This window comes from Molothrus ater, chromosome 12 (assembly GCF_012460135.2).
Source record: "Molothrus ater isolate BHLD 08-10-18 breed brown headed cowbird chromosome 12, BPBGC_Mater_1.1, whole genome shotgun sequence".
Lineage (NCBI taxonomy): Eukaryota > Metazoa > Chordata > Aves > Passeriformes > Icteridae > Molothrus > Molothrus ater.
The window spans coordinates 19,065,533-19,090,506 of NC_050489.2; the positions used below are offsets into that span (position 1 = coordinate 19,065,533).

Consider the following 24,974-nt stretch of genomic DNA (forward strand, 5'->3'; position numbering starts at 1 on the left):
TCCTTTCAGACAGAGAAAGCTGGGCCTGGGAGGGCAGGAGGCTTTGTCAGGGTCTGGGTGTCAGTTCTGCCACCCCAAACCTGCTGGGGGAGGGAGCCAGGAACCCCAGGAAGAGAGGACAGAAAACAGGGATAAGGCAGGAACTGGGATTTCACAGCATGAGGAGTGGGATGTGTGTCTGACATCTTCAGGAAATCAGAACTGCTCCCCCAGTACCCAAACAAGGGAGAATTATTTCCTACCCCACGCTGGAACACGGGCAGCTGCACGCCAGGAGGGTGGGACTAGCCCAACATGTTCCTGTGGGGCAAAGGGGGGGAAAAGGAAGCAAACAGAACTAAGTTCACAAAACTTTGCTTTTTATTATTTGAAACTGGAAAAGGCTCCTTGGGTAACAATGATCAGGTGTAAAAGTAACACACAGGGCTTGCTCAGCTTTCCAGAGCCTGCAGTGAAGCAGGCCAGGTGTTGATTTTATACATCCCATTTCTCTCAAAGCCACTAAGAAAAGAACAGGCAAAACCCCAGCCCTTGGACAGGTGAGGTGGTTAAAATGCAATTTATCATGTTCCACATGGATATTTGTGGTGGTGGATGTCCAATGGTTTCCCCCCACTGCTCTCTGTACAAAGCAGGGATTTAAGTTTCACCTTCATTTTTAATACTTTTTATAGAGACTTATCCACACTCAAAACCTACAGGAAATGCCCAGATTAATCCATCAGTGTCATGTTAAAGTGGTGAGTGCAAAATACACATGGGAAGGGGGAAGGGGGAGTAATCAATGACAAAACAAAAGTGCAGATTGCTTTAATTAAGCTAATGAACACAGAGCCAAGTGCTCTTTGCCTCAGAAGTTCCAAGGATTGCAATCCAAACAAAAACCAGCACCACACATTTCAGTTCAGCACACAAAGCACCCGAAGGTCAGTGGCACTCCCAGTTTGGTACCTCTCTCTTCCCCTGCGCATCCCAAACAATTCCCTGTCCCACTGGCAAGGGCAGCAGGAGCCTTTGGAGGCTGAACAGCACAGAGGATCGGTGGCCACGTGAGCAGCCAGCTACAAGACAGAGTTAACACATCACCATTCCCTAAACTAGCAAGGTGAGCCTAAACAACCCATTTCCACACAACACCCAACACTCCCATCAAGTTCCACTAGGTTTAAATTAATGAAAAGCAAGAAAAAGTCATCCTTGTTGAAAAGTGAACACGGAGCCAGCTGTGGTTGGGGCTTTTCCTGGGAGCTGACACCTCCAGGCACGTTAGCACCCAATTCCCTTTTCCCCAGCACACATTTCCTAAGGAGCTGCCCTCCTATCCCAGGGCAGCTGTAGCAGCTCCACCACGGAGCTGACACCCAAATTCACCAGCAATTCCATCCTTTTTCCTCCTCCTCAGTAAAATCCAGCCTGACAAACCCCCGTGGAGGGCAGTGAGTCCCCCACAGCCTGAGCATAGCACATTCACAGCCCTCAAACCAGGCAGAACAAGGCAAACAAAGTGGAGCTCTGATGTTCCTGTTTTCCAGCTGGCCAAATCTGTGTGTTCTGACAACACAGGGAGCAGGATGGAGGAGCAGAACCCATCCCACATGAACCAGACACTTGTCCCCAAGCCAGAACTCAGCCCCCAGGTCTTGCAGTGGCCACTGGGGCTCTGCCACCTCCCTGCAAAGGCTTTGTTTAATCCAAAAGGCTCCTGCCAAGAGTATTCCTACCCCTGACAAGTTGTTTTCCATCCTCGCCAGCACTTTCCACCCATCTGGGCTGAAGGAATCCAGCCAATTGTCCCCAAGATTTCCTGCAGAGCCACAAGGACGAGGAGATGTCAGCAGCAGAGATTTCTCACCATCTGCAGGGCCCCAGCACGCATTATCCCTGTCAACAGCTCTCTCAGAGATCCCAAGGGCTGCAGAAGTGGGATTTGGGGAAGCAGAGGGGAGTGCAGAGCAGTGCAGGGCTGGCACAGGCTGCACCCAGCACAGCCCTGGCCTGGCAGCACAGGAAAAGCAGGAGCATCCCCCGCTCCATGGGGGAGCAGATCCACACTGCTGCTCCTGAATGTCTCCCCTTTCCCAAAGGTTCCAGAGCTGGGAGTTTTGTCTCCATGTTCTCCTGCCTTGCTCTGGAAGCAGTGGCAGAGCCATGCACAAAGGAACAGGCACAGGAGCATCCCAGCATTCCCAAATCCAGCTGCACTGGATGCTTCCCTCAGCCAAAGCACAGGGAATTTTCTTCTGAAATGCCACAAAAGCCTGCCAGGCTTGGAGCAGCAGAAGGTGAGAAAAGGCATCAGAGGAATATTAATACAAAATTTGCTATTTCCTTTGCTCCAGACAGAATGGAGCCAGGGGGTACCTGCAGTTTTCCCTTTAATCAGGAATTATCCTGACATTTTGAGGCCAGCCAGGTGAGTTATAAATAAAAAGATGCTACTACAGGGGCAAGGCAGAGCTGGGAAAATTCCCACAGGGCATCAGCCTCCACCCAAGCCCTTCTCTCCAGCCAGCCAAGCAGGTTTGGCCACCAGGAGACCCTTGGCACTGCCACTGGAAAGGTTCAGAAGGGACAGGCAGCCTGCAGAAGAGCAGATGCACAACCTGTGCCAACAACAAACAGGTGACACCTTAACCAGGTGACAAAGGACAGAGGCTACACACAGATCAGTACCTGGGAGAGGGACTCAAGCCTCAGGTACTTGCAGGGCAATCAATGCAATCTAGATTTTAATCTCCATTAAAAAAATTAGTTGTAATTTAAAAGTTAAAGGCAAAAATTATCAAATCAGTTGTGTGAAACCTAAGGATTTTTTTTTTTGGTGGGGATATTGAAGTGGGGAGGAATCTGCAATCAGAGCTACAGATGCAGCTGAAGAAGAGCTGGTTTTAGGGCCAGACAATGGGAACAGCTGCCCAAGGGGACATCTCCCACCCCTTTGGGCTGTTAGAACACCAGGCAGAACTGCAGCAGCCTAACAGCAAATTCCAAGATCAACAAGCCACTGAGATACCAAATCAAGTCCTAATCACAGAATCATTTAGGTTGGAAAAGACCTCTGAGATTGAGTCCAACCATTAACCCAGCACTGAACATCTGCAGCTGTCCCAGAAACCTGCACCCACCTGGAAACCTGTGGCTGCAGAGCAGGCAGGAGCTGTGCACAGAGCTCAGCAGCTGCAGCACGAGGCTGAGATGCCCCATTCCAGCTCCAGGCCCCCTCTGTGCCCATTCAAGGCACACAGAGCAGCCCCTCCCTCTCTCAGATCCCAGCAGGTTCCTCCCTCTGCAGGAAACCCCTCACCACCACCCTGCCCTTCCCAGCTTATTCACCAGCCTGAAACTGCTCCTCACCCCCAACACTGGGGCACTCCTCACAAAGCTGCAGGAAACAAAGCAAAAAGTGCCCTAAACCACCTTGAAATTCCCAGAGCTCTGGAGAACTCTATCCAGAGGGACAGGAATGAGTCCTGTGAGTGACAGGAGCTGCTGCTGGAGCCTGGCTTCTCACACAGCTGGGGGAACACATGAGAGCCAGAAAAAGCAAAAAGCCCTTGTGAGAGTGAGAATAAAAGCTGCTCACAGGCACTGGAACCAGGCAGGGACTGAAGCTTCTCCACAGAAGGGACCTGAAACCTCCCAGAGCAGGTCCAGACACATTCACAGACCTAAAACTGCAGAGATGTAACAGCAGGGGTTTGTTAGACACTGATCTGGGGAGAAGAGAAGGGACCTGGAGTTTGTCATCACGGCCAGAGGGCAGCTGCAGCAAAGGGCTGAGTTAGTGCTGGTAGCACCACTCCCAGCCTGGAGATGAGCACTGGCCAGGATTTTCCTGCACAGCTCAAGGGAATCTGCTCCCCTGCCTGCAGCACACAACTCCCACGGGAGCTCAGATCTGCCACAAAACCACCTGGGATCAAACAAGTGCAACTAGAAAGGGAAAAAGGGCTCTGGGAGTGGGGCAGCAGCACCCACCACTCCAGGAGCCACAACAAACCACACAGTACAAGGACAACCCCTTGTCACTCTGAAGGGCAAACCTGGGCAGGAATGGCAGCCCTGGGGTCACACAGGAACAGTGGCACCTTCTGCTGCCCAGCTGGAGCCTCCTGGGCTCAGCTCACAGCTGGGTTTCTTTTGGCTCCTTCCTGTCCCTTTTCAGACCCACTCTACAAGAGAAAACCTTTCAGGTACAAAGCAGTCTGAACACACCAGAGCTTTTGCAGTTTAGACCCATCTCCAGTCCCACAGCCAGCTTCTGCAAGGAGAAAAAATCATCTCTGGTCTCATCCAGACCTGGAGCCCCAGGGACAGCACATCCATCAAGCTCCAGAAGCCAGGCCAATGCTGCACACACTCATCTGCAGTGGGGATCCTGCCCTGGCTGAGGGAATTCTCTAGGGGAAACCACACACTGCAATTAGCAAAGATGAAGTTATCACACCAACCCCTCCTGGCAATGCTGCACCCACAGAAAGGCTCTGGAGAGGAGGATGTGCTTTGCCACTGCCTGTTCCTCTGTCCAGCTCTGACCAGAAGTTGGTTTTGTCCCATAACATTCTTTTCTTTGCACTAAGGAAGGTCTGCTCCCTCCTCTGCAGGATCCTTCAGCTCTCCAAAGCACAGCCTGGCAAACAAGGACTGCTGGCAAGCAGCGTGGAGTGGCACAGAGGAAAGGGCAGTCAGGGATGGCTGAAGTGGGATGTGTGTACATTTGGGGTAAAAAGGCTTTATTCAAAGTGCATGCTTCTATCCAGAGGTACCGAGAGCGAGGATCCCCGGCCAGCCCGGCTGGGGAGCGCAGCAGCCTTGGCCACCCCGAGCCCTGTCCTGCACCACAAACACCCCTCAAGTAGCCAGGAACTGAATGTTCTTGAGCATCTCATCAAAGGCCTCCTGGGAGGGTGCCTGGGCGTTCTGGAAGGAGACCTTGATGCGGCTGTAGAGGCTGAAGGATTTCAGCTCCAGCCAGATGAAGCCGAAGCGGTCGTCGTCGAACAGGACGAACACCCCCGGCGTCCTCTCGGGGCTGGTGAAGCCGTGGCCAGCAATGAGGCCTGTCCCATAAAAACTGCCAGGGGATGAGGACAAAACAGGTGTGAGAACAGGCAGCACCACCCAGTGTTCAGTTACAAATCAGCACAAAACTCTGGTGAAGGCACCCTGACAGAGCAGCGAGATTCACACTCGGTTTTCCTAGTAAGACAAGGAACTCCCCATTGCTATTTGCAGGTTCCTGCTTTGGGTTATCCCAATTAGCACCTGCACACCAAAGCTGGGTTTTTCAGTAGTGCAGCCCCCAAACCCATCTGAGATTAACTTGTGCAACTCAAGGATCAGCACAGGCTCAATCTCCCAGGAAAGCTAAGGCTTTTGAATATTTCTCAAATGTTGAGAGCGTGACCATGAAGAGGTGAAATTCAAGGGAGAGAAAAATCTAAAAAGCAGAAAAATCTACCAGGACCTGAGGAGGAATAAAGGTCAGTCAAAGCTCTGAGCAAGCAGCAGGTGGAGCAGGGCTTTATCCAAACACAACTGAGCTGTGACAGCAGGAGCCTTCTGGGATTAACCAGCTCTGGGTAGGTTTTTCCATGAGCACAGATGTTTGGCTGAAGGTCACCTGTCTAAGCCTCAGCTTTTGGGCTCTTTTTCCACACTTCATTTAGTGTGCTGCTTCACCAACTCCAGCTCCCATTCAGCACAGCTCTCTGCATGCCTGCACCTCCTGCTTGGGCTGCTCAGCACCTGCCAGGGCCGCCCCAAGGCACCAGAGGCCAGGGAAAGGTGGGAGAGAGCACTGTGTTCCCACAGCCAAGGAACATGAATGACACACATGGGAACGGGAAGCAGCTTCAACAGTTCTAAATATATGAACTGAGCAGCTCTGGGACATAAAAGACACCAAAAGAAAAAGAAAGGGGGTGTGTGGAATTCAGGAGAGGTGCCAGCTTCTGAAGTAAATCTAGCAAGGAAGTGGGATGGCAGATGACAGCGTGGTGAGAGAGGGAACAAATCAAAGCCTGGGAAATTGGGCAGCAGAGGCAGGAACCAGAGATTGTGGACTCCACATCCCTGGAAATGTTCAAGGCCAGATTGGACAGGGCTTGGAGCAACCTGGTCTAGTGGAAGGTGTCTCTGCCCCTGGCAGGGCTGGAAAAAAAATGGGATTTTAGGTCCTTTTCAACTCAAACCATTCCGGGATTCTGTGAAATCTGAGCCCAAGGGGCTGGGAGATCCACAGGCAGATAAAGGGCACACAAATACAGGACACACCTCAAAGATTTCCCCTTCCCTTTAAAAAATGAATCAGCCATAAAAGCAGCAGTTACCAGACTCGGCAGGTCCGGGGATAATCCTCATTCCTCGATATCACTCCCGTGGGCAGCACGAAGGGCTGGGAAGCTGGGGCCTTGTCCTGGGTCGTCCCCTCTGCCCCAGCTGCAGTCTCTTCCCCCTCAGCACCTTCTCCTGCCAGGGGGCTGGCAGGCTGGGAGGCAGCCTGCTGGGAATGCTCCTGCTCCTCCTGCCTCTGCTCCCGCTGCTGCTCCTCCCGCCGGACCTGCTCCTGCACCTCCAGCACGATGCGGGACAGCTCGCTGAAGTCACGCAGGGTCTCGATGTCAGGCAGCTGCAGAGGATGTGCCAGGTCTATCTCCACAGTCTGCTGTCCAGCTGGGATGTTGGGATCTCCCTAGGGACAGGAAGGAACAGCACAGCTGCACACAGCAGTGCTACAGAGCCACCACCTGAACTTGTTAATAGTTCACCCTGTTCTACAATCACATAAAAACAAAACCCTGCTTGGAGCTTCTTTGCCATCTCTGCTTTCCCCCTTCCCAGAAGCAGAATTTTAAATCAAAAGCTGTATACTTGCAAGGGTGAAAGAAAGTCAAAGCTGCAGCTGCAGAATCCCTCCCTGCAGGGAGGAAAGGAGCTCCCCTGCCTGACTTCAGTGAAGAGCTGCCAACATTTGGTACCTGCTCCTCACACACACACAGGGGATCTCCAGTGACCTGCTACCAGCTGCTCACAGAAAGGAGCTGGAAGGGAGAGGAAAGGAAGGGGGAGCCAGGAGAAATTTTGCAGAGCAGATCCTGGTCACTGTGTGTGTGCTGAGATTCACCCAGTGCCACCAATCTCCACAGGGAACAGCTCCCAGACAGAAACCTCTCCTGCACATCCACTGAGAACACTTCCACAAGCACCTGAGAGACAGGAAAATGCACTCACAGTGATCTTAGTGCCCTTGGCCTTCTTGCCATGGAAGCTCAGCATGACAATCTCCAGCCCGTGGCTCCCGTAGGTGCCTTTGAAGAGGCCTGGCTGGATGAGGTCCTCGGGGCTGCTGGGGGGGAGGTAGATGCGCCGGTACGTCAGGCAGTTGCTGTGCAAGAGAAAAACATCACACAAGTCAAGGAAAAACCCTTCCCAGCAGCACTGTGTTGGCATTCTGCTCCTCCAGCAGCTTGGGGATGTTGTCAAGACAGGCAGGATCTGTGTTTGCAGCAAGCTCAGGATTTGCTTTAGAGCTCTGCGAGCACTTCCTCCCTCCCTCCCTGTGCTGCTCTCCCCACCATCCTCGTGAGCACAGCAGGAGATTCCTGCAGCAAGGAAACTTCCTCAGCCCTTGAGATTCCCAGAGAACCTGAGAGTGAAGCATATTTAAACATCTGCTACAGTGAGGTGGCTGCTAATAGAAGCTTGGAGAGCTGGTTAAAATCCCCAGTTTCTCAGGGACTCTCTAATTCCTGCACTACAGAGCACACTGACTAATATGGATAATAACCAGACACTCCTTGGGATCACAGGCATTTGCTCTGTCTTCAAATTAAACAGAGTTAAATGACTCAAAAGCACCTTACTGTGCATAGTTATTGTGTAGAACTTGGAATCCTATTCCTACTGCTGTCATTCCACCTCATCTCCTTGTACAGCTGGGAAGCACTGCAGAGACACAACATTGCTCTGGCTGTGAAAACCCATGGAAAACCTCATCTTGGGGGAAAAATGCTTCAGAGTGTGCAGAGTGTGAAGTTGCAGCAGCCCTTACTCATATTGGCTGGTGTAGATGAACTTCATCAGGATGAGCTCCTGCATGTGTTCATGGAAAATGTCCTCCAGAGTCCGACCCCACTCCTCCCTCAGCCACGTCCGGAATTCCTGCAGCACCAGGAGAAAAGGGGGAGCATGAGGTCACTTCAGTGATGTGCCCCAGGATGGCTTCACTGTGTGACTCTGTGACAGCACATTTCACTGGCAGAGCCACAGACAGGGCACATCCTCTGCCAAGGACAGGGAAACATGGCTGGATTTGGGAACAAGCACGTGTTGGCTTGGAAATATGCTGAACAAAGAGTGATTATGGTGATCACACAATAAACAGGCTCCCCTTCAAATAAATCCCAGGTAGAAGCATAAACCTCCTCAGAATAAAGGCATGAGCAGGGCCTGTCACTGCAAAGTAGCTCATCTACTCTTTCTCTCACAGTAACTCATTTGTGTGCCCACAAGCTGACTCCTGTGCCCTGTCCTGACATGCTCAACATAAAAGAAAAAAGCTTTTGAAAAGCACTGAGGGTTTAGGAGGTTAAATCCTGCTGATTTAATACTGATGCATCTAAATCCAAAGGGTGCTTTGAAAGCATCTCCTGAAGTACCCCAACTGCAGCTCTGACAAGTTAATACCCTGCCATGAGTTGGTGTGATAACAGCTTACACTGAGATAGCAGCCTGCCAAGTGATATTCCAAACCTGCCTCCTTTATCTTCCCAAGCCAGATCCTCCAATTTCCATAAAGCCACGCACACTTAACGTGGTGCTTTGAAAGTATTAAAGCATTTCTCATCTGCTCCAGCACCAGAAAACACTTAACTAAACCTTTCACCCAGCTGTTTCCCATTAGCAGACAGACATTTTACAGCATTCCTCAGAAAGCAGCTGAAATATCAGATTTGTCACGTGGAACCAGCTGGAAGCAAACAGCAGTACCTGGCACAGGTATCCATCCTGCCATTTATACCTGCATTTAAACACAGCTATTTCAGTCAGGAATCTGCCTTGCTGGCTAGAGCTGACACACACAGGAGAAACAACCAAATGAAGCTTTTAATCCCTTGAGCAAGGCAAGCAGTGGGAAGGTGCCTCACTGACCAGCAGGTATCCAAGTGCAGCTGGTGCTCACTGTGTTTGAAGGATCTTAATTACACAGACAGCAATGGCACTGAGATCAGTGCCTGGAGTGCTGCTGATGGCCAAGAAGTGCTGCTGACCCTCCCTGGACAGGTCTGCTACCAAAACAGGAGGAAGGCTGGGGTTCAAAGAGTACCTTGACACAGAAAACTGCCTGGAACAGGGAATGAGCCAAAAGCTCCCAGCCTGGGGGTTCATAGCTGCCCAATCACACAGAAATCAGAAGGGCAGCAGCTGAGGGCAGATCTCAGGACACGGACACACAAAGGGGCTCAGTGCAGAGCCCTGGCAGAGCACTCACCTCCTGCCTGCCCCCTGACATCCGGTGGTGATCGGTCTGGTTGCACTTGGTGGAGAACTCGTCCTTCTTTACAATCTGTAGTTACCAGGGGGAGAATTGAACAGGTTACACACCTGTCTACAGATGCTTGGGATGATGTAGCTAAGACTGCTCCCAGTAAACACTTCACAAAACAAACATTACTGGATTTACTACTACAGAGAAATCATTCACTGCTACCCAGTGCAGCAGCTACAGAACAGAGAAATAAAAGCAATAAAACCTCAATGCACTCTAATGAAAATAATAGTTTTAAGCTGCTTCCCTATTTCAGCTTCCTCCTATAAAGAAAATCTGTCAGGAAGCTTTTCAAAGCATCCAATGGATGCTGCATCCCCTTCTCAAGGTCTCACCATGGAGAGAGATGCAGAACAGGTCTGGGTCTGCCTGGGCACACTCAGCAGCTGCCCAAGGCCAGCTTACACATCCCTTCCCCAGCCTGTGCACATCCTGGTGCTCCCAGCCCAACAGCCTGGCTGTGCCACTGCCAGGGAACAGATTCAGAGCAGGGAACAGCCCACACAACTTGTCAGACACATAATGAGTGTAAAGCTGCTGCCCACACACACAGCAGGGTGGTGAAAGCCATATCTCTGAAATAACATTCTCCCAGCTTCCTGATGGATCCATTTCCAAAGTGCACACACAGTGCTGAGGGAGGCAGAGCAGCTCACCTGGATGTGGCCATTATGAGGTCCCTTGTGGCCATACATGCACTCCACCGTGGCACATTTCCTCTCCATGAGGTGGATCCTGAAGAGGGGCTTGAATCTCATGGGATCATCCACGTGAGGGTCATGAGGGGGTAGGTACATCCAGCCAATGATGAACAAACCATCCACCTGCAGAGGGACAGGACACACAGCCCAGGGGATCAGCTTGGCAGGATTCCTTAGGAGTCTCTCTGAGGCCTCTTGTGGCCCAGGAGCTGCAGAACAGTTTGCTGCATTCCCAAACAGCTTTCCAGCCATTAACCCAGACCATATGCACTCCCAGGGTGAGGAGGGTTTCTTTACAAGGCTTCCTGCACCACTGGAAAAAGCTCAGACCTTTATTGCTGCAAATGACTTGCCTGCAGTGCAGCATCCAGAGGGAAAGACCACACAGCAAGTCAGGCTCTAATTGGTTTGAGAGCTCCTGCTGGCAGATATTCTGCTTCCCATGACTATCCCTGCTTTTTGGATGAGGAATTATTTAGTTTTATTACTCAGAGAACACAGGAAGCAACTTTCCTCTGCTGAGAGGCACAAGGGGCAGCCTCTTCCTGCACACCTACCAGAATCCTTTCCCTCAGGATAGGGCAGTTTCTCCTATATAGGCAGGATTGTCTCCAAACAGAGAGACCTGAGACAAAGTCTTTAAAAGGTCACAGGGGAAGCCCTGATGCAGCTGGATGCCCCCTTACACCAGTTCATGCACCAGGATCTTGCAAACCCCAAAGGCCTCGTGATTTGTTCTGCCTCAGGCTGGCAGCTGGTGAACCCTGGTGCAGAGAATGAGGGCTCCAGGCACACTCCTGCCTCAGCTCTCACAGTTCAGATCAAATGTTGTTCATTAACTGCTCTCCCAGCAGCCCCAGAGCTGCCAGGCTCCACAGATCTTGCACCAGTGTCACTCCACACCTGATGCACGAGTCTTAGGGCTGGGGTGAAGGTTTGCCAAGCACACAACTGCAAAGCCCTTTGCAAAAGGTTCAGCTGCAGGCAAAGAAAATGAAGTAAATGAACAGATTACTGTGCCAGCCACTGGAATATCAGTGTCAAACTCTAAATCAAGCCTTCCCCTCAAACACTGATCATGTTTTCACCTGCTCCTGGGGCAGTTTGGGGTGGAGCTGAAATATAAAAGAATTTTCTGGTGATTATGAGAATGCCAGAACCATTCAGGCTGGAAAAGAGCTCCAAGACCATCCAGTCCAGCCTGTGAGCAATCCCCACCCACAGCAATGAGTGCCACATCCACTCCAGGGATGGGGATTCCTCCTTGAGCAGCCATCTCCTGTATTTAACAACCTTTCCTGGGAAGCAATTCCTCCTGATGCCTAACCTAAGAGAAACCAGCAAAGAACCACGGAGCACCCTCTGTGTCCAAATCACCCACTTGAGGCTGACTGTTCAGACTTGTTAGTGGTCTGGGAATGGCTGCCAGGTGTGCAAAGTGTAAAAAAAGCAGCTCTCAGGCCCAAAAGGGCCAGGATGAGGCCCTGACTCACCACCACGTTGAGCAGTCCCCCGTAGGGCCCGATGTCCGGCTGCCACAGTCCCAGGATGTGCCGGTAGCGGTGCAGCACTGGGGAACAGGGAGACACTCGTCAGCACATCCAGCCCAGGAATGGCATTTTGGGACTGAAATCCCTGCTGCCAGGCTGCACACAGCACCCACAGCTGCATTCACTCAGGAAAAGTGACTGTGGGCAAGCTGAGCCCTCCCCCAAGCTCGCACATGTTTGTGTTCTTTATTCCTGGCCCTGTGGAAGGGCAGAACCACCTACCTCAGGAATTCCCAAAAAACTTTTGCAACACAGTGCCATTAATGTGAATCACACAATATAACCAGAGCTGAAAACAAATAAAAGCATCTGCCACCTCCAGTTACCAAAAATGCACTCAATGGTTCACACTGCAAAGCAACAGAAAATAGGGAAGGGCAGGAAGGAAGGAACAGGGAAATCAAGAGGATTTTGAAAGCATTTCACTGCCTTGTGTAGACAAACTTGGCTCCAGAGTTAAACATCCTTAGAAACAGCCACTGGGAGCATGGGCAAAGCACTTGGATCACTCCAGCTTGGGAATCTGGTGGTGTGGCCACATCAGTCACAGCCTTAAAAATTGTACAGAAGCAGCTAAACCTCAGCAGTGCCCAAAAGCTGCTTCCAAAACCCACTCAAAATCTACTCCAGCAGTTGAGGCTTCCCTGTTTCTCATCTCAGAGCCAGCTGTCCCTCCAATCCCACCTAAATAGAGGAATATTTTCAGCAAGCAGGAAAAAAGGGCTTTTACAGAATGACCTTAAACCTCCTGTGGTGAGGAAAGCTTAGAGATGGGACCCACCTCCAGTCCTTACACAGCCATTCCTCCTGTCCATCTAATTCCCTTTTGTCCATCTGGTCTCCTCACACAACCAGCAACCTTCACAAGAAGGGATTACACACTCTGGCATTCTGGGCAGGAACAGCAGCATGCACATTGTTTCCATGAAGATATTCACTGATATTTCAATGTCCATGGCCAACTCAGAAGGCCACAGTAACTCATTGTAACCTCCAGGACTCAGGACTGGCTTGAATAACAGGGTTGGGTTTGCATTAATTTAAAAGAAGAATTGTGTTTCACTGCAGCTGCTCCAGCAGCTTTGCTGCATTAATTACTTCAGACAGCAAGAGCTACAGGAGTGGTTTTATTCCACCAAAAGCAAGAACTTCCACAGGAGTTGAGGATGGCAGGGAGGGATTTCTAGAGCTGCTGCCAATTGGCCTGGAGGAGCCTTTTTCCTGGGCAGTAAACAATTTCAGACTGGCCTGGTTTCACCCAGGGAACCAAGTGCAGCACAAACAACACTAAGGCAAGCAGGCAAACCCCATTCCCAGCTCAGTAATTACATGATAATTAATGGCATGGGCTGCTCCACCCACCACACTCTGCCTTCTACCCTGTCTGCCACAGAGCTGATAAAACCCAGCCATTTTTAATGTATTATTATTTTTTAGGACAGAAAACTAAGCTGTCCCAGGGGGATGAGGATGTCCCTCCTAGCCCAGCTCCTGTTAGCAGCAATTTCAGGAAACAGAGCTGAGTTCTGAACACAGGAGGCAAAATAAATGCCATTCACTTCCAGAACTTACTGGGGAAAATGCTGGTGCTTGGCCAAAGGCCCAAACAAGTCTCAAAACACAGCTCAGTTTTCAAGGCTGGGCTGTCTCTGAGCTCTAGCAAAACAGCAGCTAATATTAATTGCAGGGAAAACCTGATGAGTTCCAGCTCTGGCTCCTCCTGGTAGGAGACAGGATGGATCTGGCAGTTGTTTCCCTTCCTGCTCCTCGAAAGAAAACAGCACTTGGGTTTTTTCTCCAAGCTTTTCCACTGCCTGTGCTCAGTCCTGGAGAAGCCTCTTGCCTATCAGAATTTCTGAGTCCACATCCTGCCAAATGGAGCAAAAAACCACATCCACTGGATGCTCCAGGACAGCCTTCACCCAGGCTGGATATTCCCCACGTTCCACAAGCAGCTCTGCACACCCTTCAGATGGGAAAGGGGCTTGAAATCCACCTGGGAATGGCCTTGGGAAAGCAGGGAATGCCAAGCTCCCACTGCCAAAAGGCTGCCTGGGGCATGTCCTGACCCAATCCACTGCAATTCCCCCAGACTCCTCGATGCAGGAAGGTCTCTAGAAGCAAAATGAGCTGGAGCAATGAAAGCAGTGCCCTTGGTTGGTGACACCTGACCTGCTCCTGGCAAGAGCTCAGAGTAATCCAGGGGAGCTTAAAGCCCTGGGGAAAGTGATCTGAGCTCACCTGGCTGACCCTGAGTGAACAGGAATGAGGGAAGAGTCCCATGGAAAATCCTGACAGCACAGGAGGGAAAAAAGGGGAAATGGGCCATTGCGTCCTAAACCACAGGGGCTCAGAATCACAGAATCATTTAGGCTGGAAAAGACCTTTAAGATCACCAATTCCAACCATCCAAGCTTTTCCCCAAGACAGAAAGGGCACATCAGAAATTTGGGGCTGCAGCTAAAGAAATAACAACTGAGGGAACAGCACTAAATGCCATTTAAGTTTGGAGGAAACATCCAGTCCCCAAAGGAATCCATCTTGCAGCTTGGATTTGCTTCTGCATCCCATCCAGCTCCAGAACAGGCATCCCAGGTTGCCAAACCTCAAACTTTGTCCCAATTCTTGCTGTAGCCCTGCTGCTGCTCTGTCCTGACTCACATTAAAGGCACCACCTCCCCTGCATGGCCCCTGCTCAGTTGCTTCCCTCAGCACAGGGAATTCTGCAGCATGGCCCCTGCTCAGTTGCTTCCCTCAGCACAGGGAATTCTGCAGCATCCACTCACTGATTAATGTGTGTGAAAAACTCCATTCCCAAGCAGCAGTGGGTTAGGAACTGGAGTCTGCCAAACTCTGCAGACCCAAAGGAGCATCAGACACAGCTCAACACCCCCTCTAAGTAAACACCAAATAGTCCTGGCTTCCTTAATTGATGTAAACTAATCAGTCCTTCCCCCTCAATTCCCGCTGAACACTGAACTCCAAGGGTTTAACTATTCCTCCCTCAACACAACACAAGGAGGGGAAAAAAGGTTATCCTAAGTGAGGAAGCCAAATCACAATGTTTAAAACATTAGCAGAACGTTTCCTAGAGACAGAGATGGTGCTTAAAAGGATTGAGTGTGCAGGGAGGGAATTACTATGGGAACACTCAGCATTTTCCACTGGAAAGGGCTGTGGATTTCACTGTGAATCACCACAAAGCTCTTTGCCAGTCCAGAAGGAGGCCTCACCTGGCTATCTGAACTCTTTCCTCAAAGAAAGGAGCAACTCTCAATGAGCAGAGTGAGTGAGAGATGCTCCAAGAAGGCCCTGCAGAAACCCCAGCACCCCTCAGCGCCTGCCCTGCTGTCGCTGCCACGCCAGCGCTCCTGTGCCACGCTGCAGCCAGCCCTGGTGGCACAGTCCCTGCTGTGCCAGGGCCAGCCCAGTGCTTTGCCCCAGGCAGGCAGGGAGGCAGGCAGGCAGGCAGGGCACAGTCCATGCAGCAGCAGCAGCAGCAGCAGCAGCGGGTACGTACGGCAGGTGTAAACATCTCTGTACTCCATGTGCTCGTAGTCGGGCAGGATTCGCATGAACCGCCCCGACTTCACCCGGGGGTTTATACCTGAACAGACAGAGCAGGGTGAGTGCCAGCCAGCTGTGCTCCACTGGCACCAGCAAACACCTCCGTGGATCTGCACCAGCCACACAGGGAAGCCCAGGCTCTCTCCTGACTTTGCTTCCAGTTGTTTCTGTCACCCTCAGCCTCGCTGAGCAGGGTTGCTCACACGGAGCTGCTCCAGGCTCCCACAGACATTATTTCCAAATGGCATCCAGAGAACTCCAAATGGGATCAAAGTCCTTCCTCAAACTCTGCACTGCTGCCTCAAGAAGACCAAGTCACTCCATGGGCTTTGGATTAGTTCTGCTTTCAGGCACTTGAGCTCAGTTCCCATTCTCCCCCTGCATTTCTCACAGCAACACACTCAAGGAATGGAAAATGCAGTAATCCCAAATTAACTCCTCTGCAATTAAAGAGGTTTATGGGACAGTAGAGAAAATGGGGTACACCAGCAGCAAACTGCTCCTGGCACAGGGCAAAATGCAGAATCTGAGCATCCTGAAAGCCAGGAAGAGCTGCCAAGCATTCCCATTTGGGGTAACCATCCCTGCCTGGGATTGCTGGGTGCCTACAAACACAGATCTTCCACAGAAGGGCAGGAAAGGCCATCTCAGGGGTGTTCTCACACATCAAGCGTGACCCTTTGCTAATGGATGCCATGGATTTGAAAACTACTCATGGAAATGTATGTGTGAGACAGATTTGCTGCAGGTTATTGAATAAATAACCTGATTACACTCTGGAAAGCTGGAAACAATGGGAATGTTTAGGAAAATATCCCACAGGCTTGTCCTCTCCCCAGCCTCCCTGCCCACAGCCAAGGCTGGGAGATACTGGGCTGGACAGTCACCACTGTCCTGAGCCAGTAAGGCCATTTTCACCCACAACATGTGCATAAAAAGCACTAAATACCACTTCAGGATCTCTGAACCATGGAAGGTATGTAGTGAAAAGGACTACAGGTCATGAAGAGGTGTTGTGCCAGTTAAAAATGGCAATGAAGAGCTGAGATCTGACCTGGTATGTGCTGTGTGGCTGTCACCACACCAAGATGTGGGATTAAATGGGAATTAAGGGTGGTCTCAAGGGTTAATGGGACTCCTTTGGGGACATTTGTGTGCTGGCTCAGCATCACTCACTCAGCCCTCCCAGCCAGGAAAACGAGGCAGTTCCACCCCTAGTGTAGTGTGATAGGGAAAGAGAGATGCCAGGTGATGAAATAATTTTCCTGTGGATGCTCAGCACAGTTCATTAAAGATGGGATTCAAGCCCTTCTACCTGTTCTCCCCAGCTTTAAGATCAATGCTTGAGGTCATTGCTTCTTCAGGGTTCTAAAGGGTCCCACAGCCATTCCCAAAACACACACACAGCTCCTGCCAGGCTGTCTTCCTTCAGGGAATGTTCATCCCTTTCCCACTCTCCTACAGCCATTTTCCTTTCACTGAGCTCAAAGCTTAGGAAAAATACTTGTTAATTCCTTAGCAAGATCTGAAAATAGCAAAAACATGATGAAAAACCCTCAATAAATTTCATTTAAAAATTAAATTCCATCCTCTTTTCCCACCAAAGGACTGGGAGGCAGAGAATAAATAAATATTTATTTCATACCAACTCCTGGTATTAAATAAAACTCCAAACATGTAAATTTCCCAATGAAACCCCTGCAAGTCAGTCTGAACAACTTCTGCCATCAAAGTTTAATAAATATTCATCATTTCTGTGCTCTCAGAATTGGTGTTAAGCAGGACTTGGAATGGATTTGTCACTTACGTTTGGCGTAAACATCTCGACAGGACACTCCTGTGATCTCCAGCTTCCTCAGGTTCTCACACACTCCATATTCTGCAACAACACAGCAAAAAAGGGTCAACTCTGGCACAGAAAGGTTTGGAGCCTTGACATCAACTACTGAGATCTGATTTCTGCTTTCTTGGAGTTGCCAAAGCAGACCAAGAATCTGATTTTTGCTCGAAAAACCGGATGAGATTTTGTTGCAGAATCCAAGACATCTCACAAGCAATGCCTGCCACAAAAACACCATAAGGCACAAACACAGCCAGCAAAGTGCCAGCTGCTCACATCTCAGCCAGGAGGAGTGTGAAATGTGGGAGACATCCCCATTCCAGCTGGGATTGTGTGCCTGCTCCCAGCAAATCACCGCTGTGTGCAGCAATTATCTTCCCTCGCTGAGGTACCCGACAGGGAAAACTGCTTATTAGGATCCTGAAGGAAAGGTCACAGGCTCAAAAAAGAATGAAACACAGACATAAAACAGGCCCCAGCATGTACAAATATGGTTACACTGAAAGCAGATCAGATTGAGACAGGGCTGCTGTGCACTCAGATGCCTTTGATTGCTTCCAGAATCCCCCGAAAACAAAGGGAGTTGGAGATCTGGGAGCAGCTTTGAAGCAGAAAATGAGATTCTGGTCTTTCATTTTCAGGAAGTCAACGTCAAACTTCTAAGAAAATTAAAATTAAAATAAAAAAAAAAAAGTACTAATGTCTCTATGCCAGGAATTCTCAGAAGAGCAGAGGGAGGAATTGAGAGCAGGGAGATCCCAAAAAATCAGCAGTGACAATGCCACCCTGCTGCAGTGACCCTGACAGATCTCAGTACAGAGACATCAAAGACATCAACAGCACAGATCAAACAGCAGCTTTCCTCAGCAGCACAAACACCTGCCAGATATTTGACACAAAACTGTATCTCTGCAGCCCCTCATCAAGCCATTAAATACAAATTTTATCCTCAGCTGAGCATCCTTGAATCAACAACTGTGGCTGTGAAGCACCACCTAATGCTGGAAACCTGCTGCAGGAGAGAACTCTGCTTTCAAATATGAGAAAAGCAGGAGGTTCCCTGAATTAATTCAGCCTCCTCCTGTCTATAAATGCAAGCAAAGGATGAGAAAGGTTTACTGGCAGCCTGTCTCCAGGGAATACACATCCTGCACACCCTGGCTAAGCAGCAAGGGTGAGGGGGGCACAGGGCACAACAAACACGCTGCCCTTCACCAAAAAATGCCAAGGGCAGTGGCAGAATCCCTGCTGACCTCTGCAGGCAAAGGCAGGGGAAGCTCTGAGGGTGGGCTGGGGAAGCACAATGAGCAGGGCTGGGCTGGCAGGAGGAACAGCCCAGCACAAACAAAGCATTCAGTGCTGGGGCTCTGCCAGCTGAGTGCTGCAGAGCCATGGAGAGCCTGGCAATGCAGAGCCACCCTGGCAGAGCCCTCCGGGCCTCCCAGCTCCCCTCTGCACGTGAGGGAGTGAGGGGTAAACACATCCAAGGGAGGTAAACACACCCAAGGGGTGCAGGAACAGTGTGGAATGTCCCCAGCTGACTGGAAAGTCCTTGGAAAAGGGCAGGAACAGCAGGGCTTGGGAACAGGCAACTCTTGTGCACCTGAACAAAACTCACCTGGCCCCAGAGATGCCTCAGGTTTTGGCTTTTATGATTTTCAGGTCCTGTGCTGCTTTAGTGTGTGGGTCTGGGTTCACATCAGGGGATGCTGAGCTCTGGGCACAGAGCAGGGAGACAAAACAATTCCTGCTCCAGCTGGGCACCAAGGACAAATGATCCAAATCTCAGCCCAGGAGCACAAACACCGTGGGCTGGAGAGAGAAAAACAAGGATGGGACTGCAGGGGCTAAAGCTGGAATGGGACAATGAACTGCAAGATGCAAATGGAGCAGGACTGATCCAAGGGAGAGACCCCGGGAGCGCTCAGGCATTTTGGGACCATTTTGGTTCATCTTGGGTCCATTTTGGGACCATTTTGGTCCATCTTGGGTCCATCTTGGGACCATTTTGGTCCATCTTGGGACCATCTTGGGACCATTTTGGGACCATTTTGGTTCATCTTGGGTCCATCTTGGGACCATTTTGGTCCATCTTGGGACCATTTTGGTTCACCTTGGGTTCATCCCTGCTGGGCTCTTGTGCTGCCCAAGGTGGATCCATTGAGGAGATCCTTTTAATAAATCCCTGCTTTATTCTGTAGCTCTGCCCAGCCTCTGCTCCAGCTCAGCCTTCCCAAGGCATCAGCAGGACAGGTGAGAGGAGCCCAGGGCACTGCAGGCAGGGAAGGGATTTGGATTGCAATTCCCAGAGGAGAGGCAAAGGGAGGAGACACCTGGAGGATCCTCCCCAAATGGAATCTCCAACAGCACCAAGAGTGACATTATTCCCTCTTCCCACAGCTCCCCAAAGCCTTCTCCCTAATCCATAAATCCCTCAAGTGAGTGCCATGGGAGATCCACCCGCAGCAGTTTCCTCCAAATAACAGGCTGGGAAAGGATTTGATGTCACAGCTTCATGCAAGGGCCCCTGACAACCTGCAGTGAAATTTTATCAAAGCCAAACTGTTATTAAAGTGCCTGTAATTCCAATCTCACCTGGAAAGATTCAAATAAACTCCTTCAAATAATACAAAAATTGAGAATTTCTATATTGCTACACATTATTTATCACTAGATATCCAAGAGAGTATTATCAAGAAAAAAAATAATCTCATCCTTATGTGCTTTAAGACTCATTTTATAACTAATTCTTATCCTGTTTTGGTCAGCAAACAGCTACAGAGAGTGAAAATGCCACAGTGATGGCTGAGCTCCATAAGTGCATTACTGAAGCTCTTCTGACCCAGCTGCTCATACCAGCATGGCCATTTTATGGGAAAAAAAATCAATCTTTTGGCTCACAGTGCCTAAAAAACCCCCCCTCCAAATACCATAAGCAAGAAAGGCCATCTCCTTTTAGCCCAGAAGGCAAGAGGGACATAAATAAACAGCAAGCAGGGCTTCAGGACAATGAGAGAAAAATAAAGCTGGTAAGGTTTTCTTTACAGAGAACAGAAATCCCTTTCCAAGAAAGATATGAAGGGCTTGAGCTTCCTGGAAAATTCCACTTCAGTGCAATTAAATCTATTTTAAGGAAATGTATCTCAGTGCAATAGCTCACTGAGTAAAGTATTTTTATTTTAAGGAGTTAATAGTCACCAAATTCACACCCTTGGAAAATGGCTATTTAATCCTGCTTCCAAAGCAAAGATGGAAATTGGTTTTCAGATTCCCAGTGGCCAGCTGGAAAGGCTGCTGCTTTAGAAGGAGTGCTGATTTCCCAAGCACAGGGACATGCTGCTGTTTCCATGGTCACATGCACGGGATTTTAAGGACCTGGAAAAGCAATCTCCATTTGCTATGAGCTGCACCAACACTTCTGCAAGTGCCATTTATCCCCTGCCCTGCTCCAGCCCTCCCAGGCCTCACATTCCCTGCTCCTCCCCAAAAGAAGCTGGGTCCCCTTCACCCTGCAAGGACCAGCGTGGAGTTTAAAAACAATCAAGGCTCTTCCATCCAGGTTGGGAATAGCCCTGTGCTCACATCAAAGCCCAAATTCCTGCTTTTCTGCTGCCTTTCCCAGCATGGCAACCCCAGGAAGCTGCTGCAAGCTGTGTGTGCACATCCACAGTTCTGAGGAAATGAGGATGTCTGGCAGAGCTTGATTCCCTTCACCATTACTGAACTTCCACTGTGTCCTGGCTAATCAAATCTTCCAATTATCCCTGGATAAATGCAAGCTCACAAGCCTGGACATAGAACAGAGAGGAGAAAAACTCACTGGATTATTCCAGATACCACAAAAATGGGAGATTCTCAGGTTAGCAGCTCTGAAGTACCAGCTGGACAAATTTGGAATTGGCTTCTTGTTTCCAAAGGTTGAGCAATCAGATTAAAACACACTCAGTCCTCCCCCAAACACTTCTTCCAGGGGAAGGCTTGTGGCTACCATCAAGGAACAGGAGATTTGATCTGCAACAAATGCACCCATTTGTGGAAACCCTGCAGCAGAGGAGGGGCAGCTTCAGCTGCAGCCAAGTCTGAGGGGTGCCTGAGAGTGCTGAGCACCTGCCTGAGCGCTGAGGAACAGCCAGGCACTGCCAAGCTGGGGTTTAAAGCCAGCAAAGGGCATCAGAGATGAAGAAAAGCCACAGACTGACACAGCACACAATGTTTTCACACCACACCAAGGGAGGCTGGAGCCTTGTGACCTATGAAAGCCACCTGCACTAGGGCACAGCTCTGCAAGAACTGGTTCCTGTTGTGGCAGAATTGTGCATCCAACTCCTGCACAAATGCCTTGGAGTCTTCTAAGAGCTGAACCCCACCCAAAAAGTCTCCTCATTTCCCACCCTTCTTTCCACACAACCTGAAGGTCACAAACTCCAGCACCTTGGCTGACATTTTCCAGCAGGCCCAGAAGCTGCTGGAGGCTGTTTTCACAAACAAAAGCCTTTTCTGCCAAGCTCTAGAACTGGTTATTCTGCATTGCTGGTCTGTTCCCAGGGTTTATGCTGCACTTGCCCTGCTCTGATCAAAGATGAAAGAAATGAAATATTAAAAATGGACTATAAGGTGTTAATCAAGGTAGGTCAGGCCACCAGCCAGGGTGACACCAGCTTTAATTCTGCTCCTGCTGCAGGGATCAGCAATCTCCTATTTATAGAAAACATGGAAGTGATTGCAACCCTCCCCTTGCCAAGGAAGCAATCCAGAGACATTGTTTACCCCAAACAGTTGCAATGATAAAAGGACAACAGCTCTGCCAGTGTCATCCCAGTTCCCCACAGCAGCAAAAGCCACTCCACTTTCAGGCAGACAAATCCTCAGGACACTTGGGGTAATCACAGCATGTCTTCAGACTAATCCACAGCTGGGCTGGCCCAGGGCAGAGCAAGACATCAGCACTGCAAGGACTGAGGGCTCCATCCAACTTGGGGCACAGCCAGGCTGCTCCTGTCCAAGGGGGAGGGAAAAAACAGCCAAAACAAAGCACTGCAACAACAGCTTCTCCCAGAGAAGCTCCTCTCTGCTCTGATTATTTCAGGATTCTTCCCTGCCTCTGCACTGCTGTGCACTCCTAAAAACAGAAGTGGTTTTGCACAGGCAGCTGACAGCAAGATGAAGTTTCCCAGTTACTCCTGGAACACCGTGCTGGGTTTGGATGATCCTCGTGGATCCTTTCCAGCTCAGGATATTCTGTGATTCCATGATCATCAGGAGGCTTCGGGGTGAATAAACCAGCAAGGCACACGTGCTCTTGTTCTGTTTTTAGGACATGCAGCCTCACAACAAGGCTCAGGCAGACATAAACACACACACACTTAAACACTGAGCTCAGATGGGAATAAAAATTGGTTTTGGAAAATATCACAAAAAACAATCACATTTTTTGTTTACATTTTATGCTTGATTATCACACGGTGTATGGCTGTGCAGAAACACAGCACAGAACATTTTAAGCTTTAAATGTGTATTTATTTACCAACACCTGATGTTTACCTATAAAATAATGCCCAATTTTATCCTTGTGTGTACAACCTTTCAAAGTTACAGTCCTACCTCAGCAGAGAATGCAAAGCACCACAAACAGCCTGAGAAGTCCAGCTGAGGAACTCTTGGAAAACCAGAGCTGGTTAAAAGGTTCAGAATCAGCTTCACCATGGTAGGAAGATTTTGGCCAGGAACTGCCCCTTATCTGTTCAGCAGAGCTTGGGCACCTGCCTTGGGTACAGGATCCTCCTCAGCCACAGCAGCAGCCACCAAAGCACTCTCTGACACTGCTTGGAATGGATATGTTGGCAAACTGGAGAAATTACATGCAAAGAGAATCAAAATTTGGTTTATACACCCCTCACCTGGCAGTTAGCTAAGGGGGCCATAGACAAAAGGGTTGTCTTGATACCTTCCCTTCCTGTCCAGGTTAGTTTTAGCCATAAAAATCCCACTGTTTCCTTAATTTCCTTAAATTTCAGCTGAGCTTTATCCCTTGGAAAGAAAATCCACAGAGCAGACATGAATTTGATAAATAAATGTAAATCCCTGTCATACCTAATTCAGCGGGTCTTTTTCACAAGCCAACCTAGCCTAGAGTTAGAAGTGACACAAATTTCCTATGTACAGGTTTTGCCAGGATCATAACCTATTAAAATAATTAATCAGTGAAGTTTTGCAAACCATTCATCAAACACACAAATCTCCATGTCACTAGAGAAGTATAAGGAAAGAATTAACACAATCTCATTAGCCTGTCTCCTAAAACCAGTGTTAAATTATTGGGACAATGCTGAACTATGGAATAATGCTTTGGTTTACATTTTCCAGGTGCAGCCTTTGTGCCGTCCAAAGATTCTTGGATAGTGCTGATAAGGCACAAATTCATTCCTGCAAGGTTTCAGGCATTCCACCAGATCCCACTGCAGGCAGCCACTGACATTCCCAAATCTCTCATCCCCGTGCCCTCGCTGCTATTAAAAACAGAAAGCAAACAGGAAAATACACATGACTTCATGTGCTGGCAGCAGGAGCCCCTGGCAGGATGGCAGCGTTTGGAGAGAGGATGAGCACAGCCAGGCAGACCTCGGGAGGTGGGACACGACTGAAATAACAAACAGAGGACACAGAGCCACAGCGCTGGGAGGAAGAGGATGAGGAGTAAGGAGGGAGAACCGCAGCAATCACAGAGGAAAAAACACCTCCCAGGCCTTCACAGTACTGCAGCACAGCATCCTGGCACCAGAGCATTCCTGGAAAACGCACACCCGAACCTGGAACCTCTCCACACTGTGGACTTCCCCAAAGGCTCTGTACTCCCACAAAGGATGCCCCTACCCAGGCCCGGCCTCTCCGGACCCAGCTCCCGGTGGATCCCCGTGGCTCCAGGATCCCCACGGTCTCCCCTTTCCTCCCCGGTGCGGGTGCTGAGCATTCCCAGTGCTCGGGATGCCCCAAGGACACGCTACAAGGCGGCATCACCTTCCCAGGGCCTCTCCCATCCCATTGCTCCGGGGGACACCTCCAGCTCGATGCCCTTTACCTCAAGTCAAGCTCCACCACCAAGGGCCCCGCGTCCCAGGGGACCCGAGGTGTGCTCAGGCCTCCTCCCCGCACACGTGGAGCCCTGTGAGCCTCGGCCCCAGAGCCCGCACCCCAAATCTGATTTATGCCCTGCACCTCCAGGCCCGAGCCCTTCAGGACCCCCAGCCCATCATCCCCTCTGGCACCCCCGGTGCGCTCCCGCAGCCTCACGGCCGCAGCCGCGTTCCCCCCTCGGCCCCGGGCCGAGCGGCCCCTCGGGCGGGCGGTACCTTCGCGGCAGCGCCGCCGCCAGATCGTGTCGGTGCTCAAGATGCGGCGGAAGGTGGTGCAGACTCGGGCCAGGCTGGGCAGGTCGGTACCGGGCAGGGAGCCGAAGATCTGCACCAGCAGCTCCGGGGGCAGCTCCAACAAGGACAGCGGGGCCCGCCCGGCCGGGCCGGCCTCGACAGAAGGCGGCAGGGGCCGCCCGCCCTCAATGCGTTCTGCGGCTTCATCGTCCTCCGTGACGCCCCCACCTCCCGCTTCCTCGGGGTCCGTATCGGTGTCGGGCTCGCTGTCGGCGTTGCCGCGGCGTTGTTCCCTGGCGGCGCCGCGCCGGCGGCAGCCGCGGGCGGGCCCCACGCCGCACAGCCGGGCACACACGGCCATGGCCGCCGCCGCCGCTCTGACGCGGCTCCGGGGGACCCCAC

General features: G+C 50.5%; 1 protein-coding gene across 2 annotated transcripts; it reads right to left on the reverse strand.

Moving 5' to 3' along the window:
• Nucleotides 1-338: 338 nt before the first annotated feature.
• On the reverse strand, nt 339-24,969 carry FBXO31 (F-box protein 31). Of its 2 annotated transcripts, XM_036390132.2 has the most exons (10): nt 24,555-24,969; nt 17,176-17,247; nt 15,322-15,408; nt 11,745-11,821; nt 10,207-10,374; nt 9,494-9,568; nt 8,054-8,163; nt 7,234-7,387; nt 6,333-6,694; nt 339-5,074 (listed from the first exon to the last, which is right to left on the reverse strand). In XM_036390132.2, the coding sequence occupies exons 1-10, from the start codon at nt 24,931-24,933 to the stop codon at nt 4,852-4,854; spliced, it is 1,707 nt and encodes a 568-aa protein (XP_036246025.1). In that variant the 5' UTR covers nt 24,934-24,969; the 3' UTR covers nt 339-4,851. The 2 variants fall into 2 exon arrangements, with proteins under 2 accessions (XP_036246025.1, XP_036246026.1); XM_036390133.2 differs by lacking the exon at nt 15,322-15,408 and having other exon boundaries at nt 24,555-24,967.
• Between the last annotated feature and the right edge of the window lie 5 nt (nt 24,970-24,974).

Excerpts from the sequence above, each read along its gene's own strand:
- FBXO31 (XM_036390132.2), bottom strand. The coding sequence starts at position 24,933 with ATGGCCGTGTGTGCCCGGCTGTGCGGCGTGGGGCCCGCCCGCGGCTGC. Across the intron at positions 10,375-11,744 it reads GGGGACTGCTCAACGTGGTG|GTGGATGGTTTGTTCATCAT; the intron begins GTGAGTCAGGGC and ends GTCCCTCTGCAG. Across the intron at positions 6,695-7,233 it reads CCAAGGGCACTAAGATCACT|GGAGATCCCAACATCCCAGC; the intron begins GTGAGTGCATTT and ends TCCTGTCCCTAG.